The 14,638-nt window shown below is 39.4% G+C and overlaps 2 protein-coding genes across 5 annotated transcripts; both read left to right on the forward strand.

Annotated features, from left to right (window-relative positions):
• Positions 1-1,234: 1,234 nt before the first annotated feature.
• LOC137945303 (uncharacterized) lies at positions 1,235-6,285 on the forward strand. Of its 4 annotated transcripts, none has more exons than XM_068791136.1 (5): positions 1,235-1,882; positions 2,549-2,585; positions 2,711-2,947; positions 3,030-3,077; positions 5,789-6,285. In XM_068791136.1, exons 1-5 carry the CDS (start codon positions 1,584-1,586, stop codon positions 6,044-6,046), a joined length of 879 nt encoding a protein of 292 aa, XP_068647237.1. In that variant the 5' UTR covers positions 1,235-1,583; the 3' UTR covers positions 6,047-6,285. The 4 variants fall into 4 exon arrangements, with proteins under 4 accessions (XP_068647237.1, XP_068647236.1, XP_068647239.1 ...); XM_068791135.1 differs by lacking the exon at positions 5,789-6,285 and adding an exon at positions 4,492-5,056; XM_068791138.1 differs by lacking the exon at positions 5,789-6,285 and adding an exon at positions 4,499-4,655.
• A 2,284-nt stretch (positions 6,286-8,569) lies between these two features.
• On the forward strand, positions 8,570-14,399 carry LOC137946362 (two-component response regulator ORR23-like). Its single transcript, XM_068792632.1, has 6 exons — positions 8,570-9,025; positions 9,625-9,777; positions 10,511-10,924; positions 11,254-11,330; positions 11,937-13,208; positions 14,154-14,399. The coding sequence occupies exons 1-6, from the start codon at positions 8,905-8,907 to the stop codon at positions 14,220-14,222; spliced, it is 2,106 nt and encodes a 701-aa protein (XP_068648733.1). The 5' UTR covers positions 8,570-8,904; the 3' UTR covers positions 14,223-14,399.
• The last annotated feature ends 239 nt before the right edge of the window (positions 14,400-14,638 follow it).

Consider the following 14,638-nt stretch of genomic DNA (forward strand, 5'->3'; position numbering starts at 1 on the left):
GCAATTGCTTGCTTCAATTTAATATTGCAATGTGCAAACACGTCGCAAAAGAGTATAAGAAAGACAACCACAACATGCTCTCCACTCTTGCTCTAAGCCTCACTTTGCATGGATTAAGAGTCAAAAAGATAACGTAAAACAATAATGAATCATTCGAGTTTTTCATATGATACTTGGAATATCATTCGGTATTCTGTTGGGTACCCAAGCAGTGAAACTCACTGGAATCATTTTGGCCTTTTCATGAGAGTAGGTATACTGGAATTATTGCACATGCAGTGCACCTCCTTTTCTGGGTTCTCAGCTGGGACTCCGTGAAATGCCTCGGGTGTTTAGGAACAGCATTTGATGCAAGCGGAAAGTAGATTCCTCCAGCTGAAGAAAAGGGTGGCAGGGATCAACTTTCTTGTCTCTCTGCCATTAGAGAACTGGTGTTAGATGGGTCTATCTGTATCAACTGATTAAATGAACAGTGTTGATTGTTCTTATTACAGAATGATAGAGTTTGTGGTCAATCTCTGTAAATCTTGAAGAACATTCATTCTCCATTAATGGCCGAGTAGATGGAATGGCCCCATCATGCAATCTCTTACAATAATAAATCTACAACTGATATAGACTTGTCGTTCATTTGCAACTTTTTGTGTTGTTCAGTAAAGAGAAGACAGTAATAACTCTTTTGTTTGAAAGCAAAGAAGAGGGTGGAGTGTGTGAACTCACCCTGAATGTGATCGAAAGGGGGGTTTTGGGTGAAGGAGATAAGGTTTTAAAACCAAAACAACCAACAAGAAAATTTAATGCGTGGGTGTTCTATCCTTGAAAGGATAATCAATTATCCTTTCCCTGCTACGTAGAGTTGGGCAGCACCAACGACAGGAGAGCAGAATAGCCGCCATAGAACAACCAACCAACACAACAACCCCATTTATTTTAAGCAACTTCTCTGCAACCGTTTTTCTCAATCTACAACGCTCTGAGTGAAGTCGTCGAACATCTGAGAGGCAAGCAGACAATACACGATTATTAATAAGATCTTGTTCAAACTAATCCACGGCCTGACACCCAAGCTAAAGACTTGTTTCAGAAGTCCTCAAAAATACGCGCAGCCACATGTCCTGAGTTGGGACCCGCCAAAGGGAGATTGTGAAGAGAAGCAGAGAATGGAGGTGGGCAGCTAAATAGCTTAAATTTGATCGGGTTGGGCGACCACAGAGAAGGAGATGAGCAAAGCAAAGACAGCAAATGAGGGAATGTCTGATTCTGACTCTGGCTCTGACTCTGATTCCCAATCTGCAGAATGTCAGGCTGCCTTTGACCGAATCTAAGCCGTCCATCGCTGCTTCCGAGATTCGATCCCCTGCTTCGTTCTTTCCTTCGTCAGTTCTCAGTCCCTTTCCCTCCACATCATCACCTTTGCCACTTAGATCGGATCCATTTCCTGCCACCCTCCCCTTTCTCCTCTCTGCCTCCCTCTCTCTTTTTTCTCTTTCTAAACGACAATGTTCTGGTTCTCCCTTCGACGACCGGAGAGGAAATCGTTGGAAATGGAATGAAAGGAGAGAGAGACCAGGCCTTGATTTTTAATGGGCAACGTTACTTCGACGGTTGCTTCAAAGTTTGCATTCTTTCCACCCGACCCACCCACGTATGATGTTCATAGAGAGGAAGATGGCAGGTATGTCTTCTCGGGCGTTTCAGCTGACAAGAACATGGATGCCCATGTACTTGAAACCAAAGGAGGGAATAAGATTGTTGCCACTTTCTGGAGGCAACCGTATGCCAGATTCACGCTCTTATACTCGCATGGCAATGCGGCGGATTTGGGACAGATGCAGGAGCTCTTTGTCGAGCTCAGGACCCATCTCAGAGTTAATATTATGAGGTAGTATTTGTTGGTTCTCCGTGCTTGTGCCGGTATTGAGCTTTGTTTGGTCATTCCTTCTGCTTTTTGCCTACGAACTTCCTTTTGTGTTTAATTTGATTGAAGCATTTTATTGGACGAAGACGGTTTATGATTTCTTCTGCATTAATTAATTATTATTATTTTTTTTTTTGCAATTCTTTTGTTGGTTGTTTTGATCTTTTCTTCGTTATCTCATCCTTCCCTCTCTTCAGAAGTTGTTGAAATGGGGAAAAAATTGTACCAGTTATTGGTGTTCGTATGTTTAATCTTCATTCTTGTTTTCTTTTGAAAAAGTATTTACTGCAGCTTGCTACCGGATATGAGATGGTTTTCCTGAGTCCGCTCTGCAGGATATCTATCATATGTTGCCTTTGAAGGTCCTCATCAAACGATCTTATGGCCGTCTGAGTATTGATCGTCAAAATTTTAAACTCAGTGCTGTCTTGCACAGTAATCTCTATTTACTTTGAATTTTTTTCTCTGATTTCAGGGTGGGGTTGGTAATTTTGAGATGGATCCTGCTGGGTTTACAACCCTTCTATTCAAGCTGATCGCGTTCCCTTAGAATGTCTGGAACACTTTTACATTACGTGTTGGATGGTAGTTTTCCCTTTGTATTAATTAGATTTTTCTGTTCTTTTGCAGTTACGACTATTCAGGTTATGGAGCCTCCACTGGTAAGGTGAGTAAGACTTAGAACCAACCGTTTATGAATTTCTGTTTTCCGGTTCAAATATGAAGAGAAAGAATCTACTTAATTCTGTTATGTGTCACTAATTAGATCCTATTGTGCCAATAACTCAATAGCCATCGGAATTAAACACATATTACGACATAGAAGCAGTCTACAACTGTTTGAAGAAAGAGTATGGGATAAGGCAGGAGGACGTGATTCTATACGGTCAATCTGTTGGCAGTGGACCAACATTACATTTGGCTTCTCGTTTACAAAGGCTAAGAGCTGTTGTCCTCCATAGTGCTATTCTTTCAGGCATAAGGGTACTGTACCCTGTTAAAATGACCTTCTGGTTTGACATCTATAAAGTAAGTTTCCACCTCTTTTTGGTTTTATTTTTGTGAATGTTACCTGTATTCTTGTTTAGATAACTCTTGATTTTATATGCAGAACATCGATAAGATACGAAACGTGAGTTCTCCAGTTCTTGTTATACATGTAAGTTTTTAATACTTTATTTCTAGTTTGATTTATAATTTTCATCTACATTGTTATAGTAGTGTGGCTCTTCTCTTATGAAAATTTTGCAGAAAAAAAAAAAAAAAAAGCTGTTCTGATGTTCTTGACTTCCATCAGTTTCTTTCCTGTTAGATTGAAGAAATGAGTCTGGGCATTTATGGATTTGAGACTCTTTAAATGTTAAAAGTTCTTTTTGTTGGATTAAAACTATCATTACTTATGAAGGCCAAGTGTCATAGAACTTCTTGGGGAAACTGAGCATAATTGAATGGAAGGTGTATGTTAGAAAAAAGTCTTGAGTAGATTGCAGTTTCTTTCTTATGCTATCTGTTGGAGTTTTATCTTTCCAAACTCAACATGAAATTTTCCTTCATCTATTTCTTGCGATTCATGAACAGCATGTCCCCTTCCTGAGCTGGGTGTGTTCTTCTTCTCTTGTTTGTGGCCAATGGAGTTTCTCCTTTTGCTGTTATCTTTTTCTTTATTACAGTCTTGCCTTCAGAAGCCCTAAACTCACTACTGCTTTAGTGATACCTTTGTTTTGCAAAGTAATTTCACCTTGGTCTGATTTAAGGTTGGTGAGAGCTTATCTCCATTTGTGAGTGGGCTTCTCTTCCCATCTTATTTTTGCTTTGTAGATCTCTTCTTTCTCCTTCTGCAGTTACTTGGTTCTTTACTAGAGTTCCTGCCCCTGAGAATCACCAAACCTACTGTCCCGATACCTATCATCTATTCCTTTTCTCGGAATTAGAGGCCATGAGGCACAAACCACGTCTTTCTTTGAATACCTTGCAACATAATAACTCCTAAGCTGATCGATGAATGTTGGAAAGGAGTCCCACTCAACACCCATTATACCTGCTGCTTAGTTTGGCTTGAGGGGGATAGATTCTGTCCCTCATCATTTGAATCTGGCCAGTCCAACATCTGGCATTTGAAAAACTGCTTTGTATTATCATTCCCTTCCATGTCAACCTCGAAACCCTGTCGATCATAGACCTGTATAATTCCTTTTCGTATCTAATGTTTCATGAATCATACGTTGTTGCAAAAAGAGTTTCCCTTTCTTTCAGGAATAATACCTGGCTTGCTATTTCTACCCCAACTCGTGATGACTTGTTTTAAAGTGCTTCGAGTTGTTTTTAGCTACTCTCCTCATCTCTCCTTGCTTCAACTAACATTCCCTCTAGTTTGTAACTTTTGCATCTCTCTCTCTCTCTCTTGTTGTCGCATGTTGGACCATGTGAGGAACCTATATTTCAATGCCTTCAGTAATGGCAGCATTGATCTTATTGGTCATGATGGCATAAACCTGATGGGATCTGAGCTAAGTGGCTTCTTATTCTGTGTTGGGTGTTGCAGAGAGTGTTAATGCTTTAACTGATCATTGCAGGGGACAGATGATGATATTGTCGATTTCTCTCATGGGAAACGATTGTGGGAATTGTCCAAGGAAAAATATGACCCTCTATGGATAAAGGGAGGTGGTCACTGCAACTTAGAAACTTATCCTGAATACATCAAGCACTTGCGCAAGTTTATTCATGCCATGGAGAAACGTTCAGTAGTGAAACAAGCTAAGCAAACCCTTCCATCAAATCCCAGCATCACAGAAGCAAAACATAACAAATGTTTGAGATTTGGCAAGAGATAGAGTAGATGTAGATATTACATCTCAATTCTCAAGGCTGTCACATCTGTTAACTGACACCAGCATTGGACGCTTGAGCTTCTTTGACTATGTCTAATGGACCCAATTGGAGATATTAGATGTCTCTTCCTCATGAGTTCCACCAAATGAAGACTCCAAGATTAAGCTCTGCTTGACCTCCATACTCACTCTGTGTCATGTCAACAGTCTCCCACCCGCATTAGTTTTTAGATTATCTGCTCCTAGATTTGCATGATTTATAAGTTTCCAAAATCGAGTTCTGTGTATAAACTGTCCAATTTGCATCTTGAAAGCAATTATACGATTCGTTTTTGAATCTTATGAACTTGAAACACCTTTTGTTTATCTTCAATTGGGCTGAGACTAAATTACCGTCTTCCATTACCTCGTAATCTCAGACGTGTGTACCATTAGCGTCATTCCAGCTTACTCTCTTATTTTCTGGAAAACAGATTACCCATTCCAGTCGGTCTCTTTAGCTTATAAATAGTTTATCTATTACAGTCTTACCGATAATTGGACTGGGTTGAACCATGGGTCTCCACTGCTTTGGCCTTAGTTTAGCAGTACTTCTTTTTACCAGTCCCAAGTTTATATGGGAAATCAAGACTAGATGATGATCATCGACATCGAACTACGAGAAAGAAGAAAGCACAAAAAATGAAAAAAAAATCGCCTGGCGTTCAAAAGTTTTGGGCTGTCGCGTTGAGAATGTTACTGTTTCCAGAGCAGACGCTACTATGTAACGACTCAAATCTTCTGGGCTAGAAGTCCCTGTTCCCATCACGATGAGACCCATTTTGCCCTTCCATTGTGCTCCCTTAATTTAACACCAGAATTTGAGATATGTTGTTCTATTAGTTGCCTTCTTCTTTGTGTCCATGTTTGTTTTTGTTTAGGAAATCAGAAGTAAGCAAAACACTATTTTTAATGTTTCAACTACTGAAAATTTCCTTTCCTTGAAGGAAAAAAATTCCAAATTATGTTCTTGACGACTGATGGGTTCCATCTGTTGCAGGGAACAAGCGATGAAATAGTCGATTTCTCCCACGGAAAACGGCTGTGGGAGCTGTCCAAGGAAAAATACGACCCTTTGTGGATCAAAGGTGGTGGCCACTGCAACTTGGAGACGTACCCTGAATACAGCAAGCATCTGAGGGAATTCGTCGTCGAAATGGAGAAACTCTCCCTTGTCAAGGAAGCAAAGCAGCACACCCTCGAACCCAACTTCAGCCTCTCCGAGACAAAACAAAACAAATGCTTAAGATTCTTGTGAGAGAGAGAGAGAGCTATGATTTTCTGTTTCCAGTTCTAGCAGAGAAGATGCTTGGAAGCAGCAGGGGAATTTTCGTAAGAAGTGAATCAAAATGAATGGTGTCTCCAAGTTGATTCAATCTCTCCTCGAATCCAAATCCTGAGAAAAGCGACATAATGGAAAGTAATTTGTCTCTGGAAGTCGTTTGTACATAATCAGTACCATAATATGTTCTTAGTGGTAAATTAACATACTAGTAATTGTGTTACGAGTCGGTGTTCTTGGCATTCTCGAATTGTTCATTTTATTAGTTTTTTTTTTCTTTCAACAAATCTACCATTTGATAGTAAATCAATATAATATTAAAAGAGGGAGTGTATGCGACAAGCCATCCAATGATTTTGCAAATGTAAACATTAAACAAACCTAGAAAGTGATGCCCACGTCTCTCCTCCTCCTCTCTTAATCAACTCAGTATGGAATCTCCGATTGATTTGCACATTTGAGATGAATCTTCCAAATCTCCAACACCCACTTTATTAAAAATCCACAAATTAGTCTCTATTGCCTGAAATGGGACATGCACCAACCCAACATCAAGCTGTACCATTACATATTCAATTAGCCAGGAAACATTTCGAATCCTTTCCATTTTCTTTACTCCTTAAATAGTAATTTGAGGTCTCCTTATCCCATGAATATTCTCTTCAAGATACAGGAGACCCGAGGTTTATTCACTCTAGGAAAGGGATGGGAAGCTTCATATGTGTGTGTTTGTGTGTGTGTGCCGTCCTACTCACTTTTGATGGTGCCCCCACGAAGGCAACTTTGCATGATGCACCTTTCATTGTTGAAGCGAAAGAAGAAGAAAAAAAAAAAAAACTGAGTTAGTGAAAGGTGTGATAAGACATCAATTAAGATATAATAATCATTTGATCCGCTTGTGAAATTAAACTTTTTCTGCTTAATCTAATCATCTCTCCGCATTAGCATTTGGAGGATAGCTGTTTGCAATCAAGTAGGGAGAGGGGGGAAATGTGTGGTGGTGTAGCCTTGAGTGCGTTAACTATTTTAATGGAATTGAGATTCTGAGAATCACATTCAACTTGGGAAGATTTGGAGTGTCTTCAATCTCAAATTCTATCATTATCATTATCTCTATCAACAAATAATTGGTTACCCTTGCATACTCTTAGACTCCTGTCTGCACGCAAATGTGACAAAAATACTCGTTACATGAGACCAGAAGAACAAACATCAAGGGGCAGGGTTTCCTGTGATAAGGAGAAAACAAGAAAGAGACACCGATATAACACGTGTCGTGGCTAAACGGGGGGGGGGGGGGCGGGGCTTTAGGATAGAAACAACAAGGACGGAGACCCTGCCCCTGCTAACGAGTTGAGGAGACTGTGATGGAACCAGTGTCACGTCCGCTTTGATGGGGTTCCACTCCACCGAATTAAAAAGCCGCACTACATTGGATGAAGCCCGCCCTTCTCCCCACCCCACGAAAGGACAATCTCTGCAACTCTGTGCCTCTGCCGAGCCTGTACGCTGTACGGCTGAACTCAAGGCCTCTGAGAGTCAGATGCGTCTCTCAATAAAACGACCCCGTCCGAATTAATTGATGGTCGGAAGGTCCACCATTTGATACACCACATGAGCCCCGGAGCACGCGTACGCGTGTATGCTCTGCTTTTCAGGACAAACCTGGACCGGGCCCCCTCCCGCAAAATGCCGAACCGAATATACCCCTCTCTCCTCTCTCTCTCTGCCCCTCTTCCAAGCCTGTCACCACCTGAGATCTCCCCTCGTGGCCTCTCCCAAATGTCAATACCAGACGTGGCCAGGTCATCAAATCCATTACCCTCACATTGCAAACATAATTACCATAAAAAATCAGGCCTTGCCTTGTGGCAGAAGGCAAAAAAAAATGAGGGGATCATTATTAGCCCTTTTTTTAAGGCATCAAACTACTCAAGCAAAACACGTACTTGTGAGGTTTTACGGCGTGACGAAAATGCCCTCCCCCCCCCTCCGCTCTTAATTTATGATATTTCATTACTGGCAAGGGTATAAGAGCTAAGAACAAATTAGGGGGGGAGGCTTAGTGCACAATTAAGCGGCTTTGTTTGGTTTTATTAAGTGGCAACTACGGTCAAGGTATCGTATGATCTCAATAATGTGAATGTGGCCCTCCATTATTTTAATTTCATTTGCTCCCTTAGACCCCACTAAGCATAGTCAACAACATTATATTAATTTCCTTAACCTCATCGTTCAAAACAACCATCATTTTGAAACCTTTCAGCTGCAGAGGAAGACCACCTTTTCATGTACTCCTCTAGACCACTTCCCAGCATTTATTTATTTAAAAAAAAGAAAAAAGGGCTTTGAATTTAAGTTTAAATGGAATAGGGTGATTAGATATATATATATATATATATATATATATATATATATAGTAGGCAAAATTACGAGACAATGCAGAAAGCAAGGAGCAGAGCATAGGTGCTCTCTTTTAAGCCATTGTAGCTACCTAGATCCCAGCTTTCCTGAATTTCTGAAATTTCTTTCGGATGCTGATAAGTCTCAAAAGAAATTAAAGAAAAAAGTTACCATTTCGATTTGTGTAGTTAAAGTTGTATTGCTTTCTCCATTTCTGCTCTCTCCTTCTACATCAGACATTCCCTTCCCATCTTTCTGTGATTACGTTCTAGTTTTATCAGCAGATTCTTTCCCCTTCCTGTCTTGCGCTTGGAGTTGCTTTCTGGCTATTGGGTTCGCTTTTTAAGTTGTAACTGTTTGTGGGATTGGAAGAAGCAGCAGAAGCAGAGAAAGTTCTTGGGTTTGTGAACAGTGTGATCTGGGGTGGCAAGATGACTGTAGAAGATGGATCCAGAGATATGTTTCCTGTTGGTATGCGGGTTTTGGCCGTTGACGACGATCCGACTTGTTTGAAGCTGTTGGAGACCTTGCTCCGAAGATGTGATTATCTTGGTATTTGGAAAGTAAAGTTACTTTCGAGAGTTCGCGGCTAGTGTAAAGTTTTCTAAAGCAAATTTTGTTTTCCTCAAAAAACTAGTGTCTTAGGTAATGGATATTTGATTGGAGGTTGGTTTTCCAAGTTTTGCATCGGCAATTTTTACTTTTTTATCTTGTTAACAGAGAATGATCTCTCTGGAATTGGTTTTGGATGACAGCTTTAGTTTTCTTCTTTGGAGTAATCGCATTATCCTTTTTTTTTTTTTTTTTTAATAGCTGGTAGCAAGTGAAGAAAAGAAAAAAGCTTTTGCGAAGATTCAACTTGTATCTACAAAACCTCTCTCTTTCGGCTTTGCCTTCTTTTGCTGATATCCGTTGACCAAATCAAATTATCTATCAATGGTTTTTCAATCCTTTTCTTTCTCTCTGTAAGCTATTAAATTTTTATAGCTTAAGCTGAACTTTTTTTTTCTCCATTGTTGCTTGATTTGTTTCCCTTAGTTTCTTTTCTTCTCTTTTAGTCCCCGTTTTCTACTTCCGCATATGAGCACCTGTTATGGTAAATAACGAATGCGCTTTGATTAGACTTGGATTAACTTGTTTCATTTTTGCAGTGACGACAACCAATCAGGCTGTTATAGCCCTGAAGATGTTGAGAGAGAACAAAGACAAGTTTGATCTCGTTATCAGTGATGTACACATGCCGGACATGGATGGATTTAAACTTTTAGAGCTCGTGGGGCTTGAAATGGACTTACCTGTCATTAGTGAGTGCTTACATTTCTTTTCTGCTTTCAAATTATGTGGAACGATAGCATGGGTACCTTGTACTTAGATGTTAAAGGGGGTATCCATGATTCTATCTTCCTCTATGGGTTTCCTGATTCGTAATACTGGTCAAGAGAAGTGTGGATAAAAGCTTACTCTTCTAATCTGTTTTGGATTAAAATAGGGCTGATTTACTCTATTGTTGAAACTTCACGACTTAGATTTGGTGGATTTTGGTTCAGTTAGTATTTTAGCAAAGCATAGTGATCGTTTTGGTATCATTTTAGTATCAAAACAGCGATCACTAGCAGATCAACCTGTTTCAGAGAAGGTAAAACCAGCAGCTAAAACTCATGTTTGCTATGTGCTGTTGTAAATGAACTTTTTTTTTTAATTCTCCATGATCAGGAAAAATTACGTTTTTTTCTTTAAAAACTTTTCTCTTAAAATTCTCACACGAGAAAAAAAGGATTACCTGCTACTTATCTTTGATATGTGAACATTTCACACTGCTCTCTTCCTCTTATTCTTGTCCTATTATCTTTTACTTCAGTTAGTAGTTCAGTTTTGAGTTTTCTCCTTATTTCTTTGTTTTCCATGGTAGTATACACTCAATGCTTCCTTTAATGTAGACTACATAAATAAATACCTACGAAAAATTCCAGTACATCAGTGATGTTCATTTGATCATGACTCGGGGCATTTTATTAAATATTTTCTCTTCTTTTTCAGTGCTCTCTGCAAATAGTGACCCCAAAGCTGTGCTGAAGGGCATAACTCATGGTGCATGTGACTACTTGCTAAAGCCTGTAAGGATTGAGGAACTCAAGAATATCTGGCAGCATGTGGTGCGGAGAAGAAAATCTGACTCCAAAGATCCGAATAATACTGGTAATGGAGATGAAGGTGAGAAGGGTCAACAAGGGGCAGGTGAAACTGAAAGAACTATTTCAACAACCGGTGCCACTGATCCAAATGGCAAACTGAGCAGGAAAAGAAAAGATCAAAACGAGGATGAGGAGGATGAGTGTGAAGAGAACGGGCATGCTAGTGAAGACCCAGCAGCCCAAAAGAAGCCGCGTGTTGTTTGGTCGGTGGAGCTTCACCGAAAGTTTGTTGCTGCTGTTAATCAGTTGGGAATTGATAGTAAGTGCTGTTTATAGATTTAGATATCCTCTGTATGGACTTCTTAAGTGGAAGCTGCATTGGAGTTTTCTACGTTGAAAATTAAATTTAAGGGTCTTTATTAGGAATTGTTGTGGTCCGAACTTTTTGTGGAGGAAACGGGTAGAATAATAAAACTATGATGCCCAAAATGTTGAGAGATTTGGACTATGAGTCCTCCATGATCACATCTTCCAGTTGGCAGTCGTGGGCCTTCTCCTTGCACCACTTTGTTGACTTGTCTCTGATTCTTTGCATTAACGTTAATATACCTGTTCTGATTACATCAATTTTTGTGGCTGTTTATGCAGAGGCTGTTCCTAAAAGGATTCTCGATCTAATGACTGTTGATAGGCTTACAAGGGAAAATGTTGCCAGCCATCTCCAGGTAACACTTACCCTAAGTTATGTTGGCTATCAGTAATATCACTGATGTGTGCAACTTACCATTTTGTAAACCAATATGTCTGAAAGCGTTTAAATTTTTATGTTAATCTATGTTTGAGTTTTGAGGAGGCTACAGGCAACTATAGCTTATTGAAGACCTTTTTTTTGGTACTGAAGGTAACCAGCTTGAAGGCCTTTCAATGCTGCCATTTATCGAGAGTTATTTTTGTCTGTAATTCTTTTTTTGTAGTTAATAAAGGAGTTGTCATTCACAACTGCACCCTTGTTGTCCTTTCGTGGTTTCAAAAAATCACCAGAAAGATGTTTATGTCAATTAAAGTTTCTCAAGGTCTCTCTTTTAAATGAATGGAAATCCTAGCTTGAGATATATTCACTTGAGTCGCCTAATTGTAGTTCTGTACGATTACTCGTTAGATCTCATTGTGAATGAATTTTCTTGACCTTTCCATTTTGAGTCCGGTTGAACATGCTATTGGTGTGGGAATCCCTGACACATTCTAGATCCTTAATAATTTAGTATTTAGTTTCCTTACTACCCTTTATTCTGTTGCAATTAATGTTGCTCCATTGTTCTTTTTTATTGCAGAAATACAGGCTCTACCTGAAAAGGATTAGTAGTGTTGCAAGCCAACAAGCTAACATGGCTGCTGCTTTGGGAGGCAAAGACCTTTATTTGCCTATGGGTTCATTTGATGGACTTGGAGAGTTTCATACATTAACTGGATCGAGTTCATTGCCAAAACCTACTCTTGCATCCTTTCAAGCTGGTGGGGTTGCTGGTAGATTAAACACCCCTGCTAATTTGGGGTTGCGTGGGCTTTCTTCACCTGGAATGATCCAGCTGGGCAGGCCTCACAACACAATGAGTTCATTGAATGATCTAGGAAAGCTGCAGCGGGTTCCTCATCCTGGTAACCAACAAGGGAATTTACTACAAGGGATGCCTCATTCCTTGGATCTGGACCAACTGCAACAAAACAAATTGTCTTCCTCAATTGATGACTCGAGAGTTTTCCCTATTGGGCAGCAGCAAATCATGGGAATTGGTGGCTTCAGTGAAACGGGAATGACAACCGGTGGTTTTGGAAATTCTGTTCTTAATATGTCAAATAATTCCTTGATGGTTCAAGGGCCTCAGCAATCAACATTTAATGGAGGTTTAAGTAATCAAAATTCTGTTAGACTGGGCCAATTAAACCCAGAATCATTTGACATTGGAGGTGGAGTTTCCCATTTACCTGATCATCGAAGACTTGATGACACATGGCAAAATGCTGTTTCTTTAAGCGGGTTTTCTTCAAACTCTTTGCCAATCGGTAGTGTACCTTTTAGTAATGATAATTTTTGCAGTGGGAACGTAACAGACAATGTTTCATCTATGAGCTCACATATGGAGATCAGCCCTCTGGATGCCTCCACCAGAAATGTAGTAGGAGCCACTCTACACGATTCATCATCCACAAGAGATACAACAAAGATATCAAACTTTGGAAGCATAAGTAACAGTGTTGGGAATAATATCAGCTATGCTCCAAAACAGAAGTTGGATGACCATATTCTCTTCCATCCTCCCTCAAATCATTTATTGCCTCATCATAGTGTTATGGGCACTGGTGCCCCAAATATGGTTCAAAACAATGGAATGCCTAACAGAAAGGTGGATATGAGTTTGATAGGCCAGTCCATTGGTAGTGGCTCATTTCAGATGCAGAATTTTGAGATGGGGAAGTCAACAAATGAGAGACAGGTGAAGCTGAAGGAGGAGTACCTTTCAGAGCAGGCCAAGTTCCAAGGTGGTTTCAGTCCTAATAGCAATTTTTCACCTTATGACGATCTCATGAGTGCCCTGATCAAGCGGGTATAATCACTTCTCTTCTTTGTTTGCATTTTCATAGATTTAAGGCATGATTTCCTAGCATATAATATTGGAAACTTTTGGAAGGATTTCATGTATGCAATTCAAATAAGATTGATTGCTCCTTTTAGATAATTGTCATTGGTATTCTAAAAGGCATTCAGAACAAGCAAAAAAGACAAAATTTCTGTCCTATATCATCTTCATTCCACTAGATCTAGTTTTATTTCTATTATGTTGTCTGTACTTGTAATTGTGCAGAGTTGCTGCTTTTTCTTTGAGATTTTTTTTGAATGTTCAGCTTTTTTAGCGGTAAAAAATTCACGATTATGTACCAAAAACTCTTAGTCCTTGTATGTGATAATTGTTTAAATTAAGGTAAATAGTGGGGAAAACTGTCAGTCTTCTAATTGGAGAATCTACCTTTCGGGCTCCTGGTCAACAATCTATAGATGAACATCACTTAAAATTTTTTCAACAAAAGGTATCTGTACTGCATATGAAACTTGATCCTGTAGCTGCATCTATGATATGAAAAGCCTTGGGATGCCATCCGAATACCCTTTTTGAGCTACTTACCGGACCATACAGATTGTGGGAGTCCACTTATTTTATTTTTTATTTTTAAATAATACTGATTTTTATTAAGACAAAAGCTCAAAAGAGTAATTTACAAAGGAGGGAAACCTTCCCAAACAATGAAAAATTGTTGGGAAGTTCCGAATTTTGCCAATTTATCAGCCAAAGAGTTAGCTGATCTAAGAATGAGATTCTAATTACAATGAGTAGAAGATACAATAAGGAAAAAAAAAATTTGTGTTCATCCTAGTTAATTTAAGGACTATTGATGTACAACCCGAAACACTAATCCTTGAGAATGACACAAAACAGGGTGATTTTCACATCTGTGTTTCTAGAGTAGTCTAAAGTGTGATGTATGTTCTGCAGGAAAGAGAGGAAGCTCTAATGGATGGGGACATGGGGTGTGACATGTATCCTCTCGGTACTTGTATCTGAAGTGACATAAACTGACATCCATTACTGGAATGAACTCCACTCCTAAGTGAAATTGAGAGGAGCTGGTAACATCTTGTATTCTCTGTTTTATTCGTTTCTTTCCCCCCAGCTGTATTTAATTACTTTGTTGGTATGTGTTCTCTCTCTCTCTACCAGTTAGTTGAAATACACACAGAATAGATGATAAAGAAATGTGTTGTGTAGTAAACCTGCTAAGTATGACTACAGGAGAGCATGGACTAGATTGAAAAAGGGAAAGTGTATATCATTTGGAACGAGGATGGGAAAGCTTGAAAAACCTTATTTAATTACTGCTGAAGAGGGAAATTCTCCCTCAGAAATTCCATAATTCTCTATCACATTTGCGTAGGCTGGTTTCTTAAGCTCATCTAGTAGTTAAATATCAGGTATACTGT

Source organism: Aristolochia californica, unplaced genomic scaffold, assembly GCF_029961685.1.
Source record: "Aristolochia californica isolate CCGP_79_NKW_82.1479 unplaced genomic scaffold, dmAriCali1.0.hap1 SCAF_12, whole genome shotgun sequence".
Classification (NCBI taxonomy): Eukaryota; Viridiplantae; Streptophyta; class Magnoliopsida; order Piperales; family Aristolochiaceae; genus Aristolochia; species Aristolochia californica.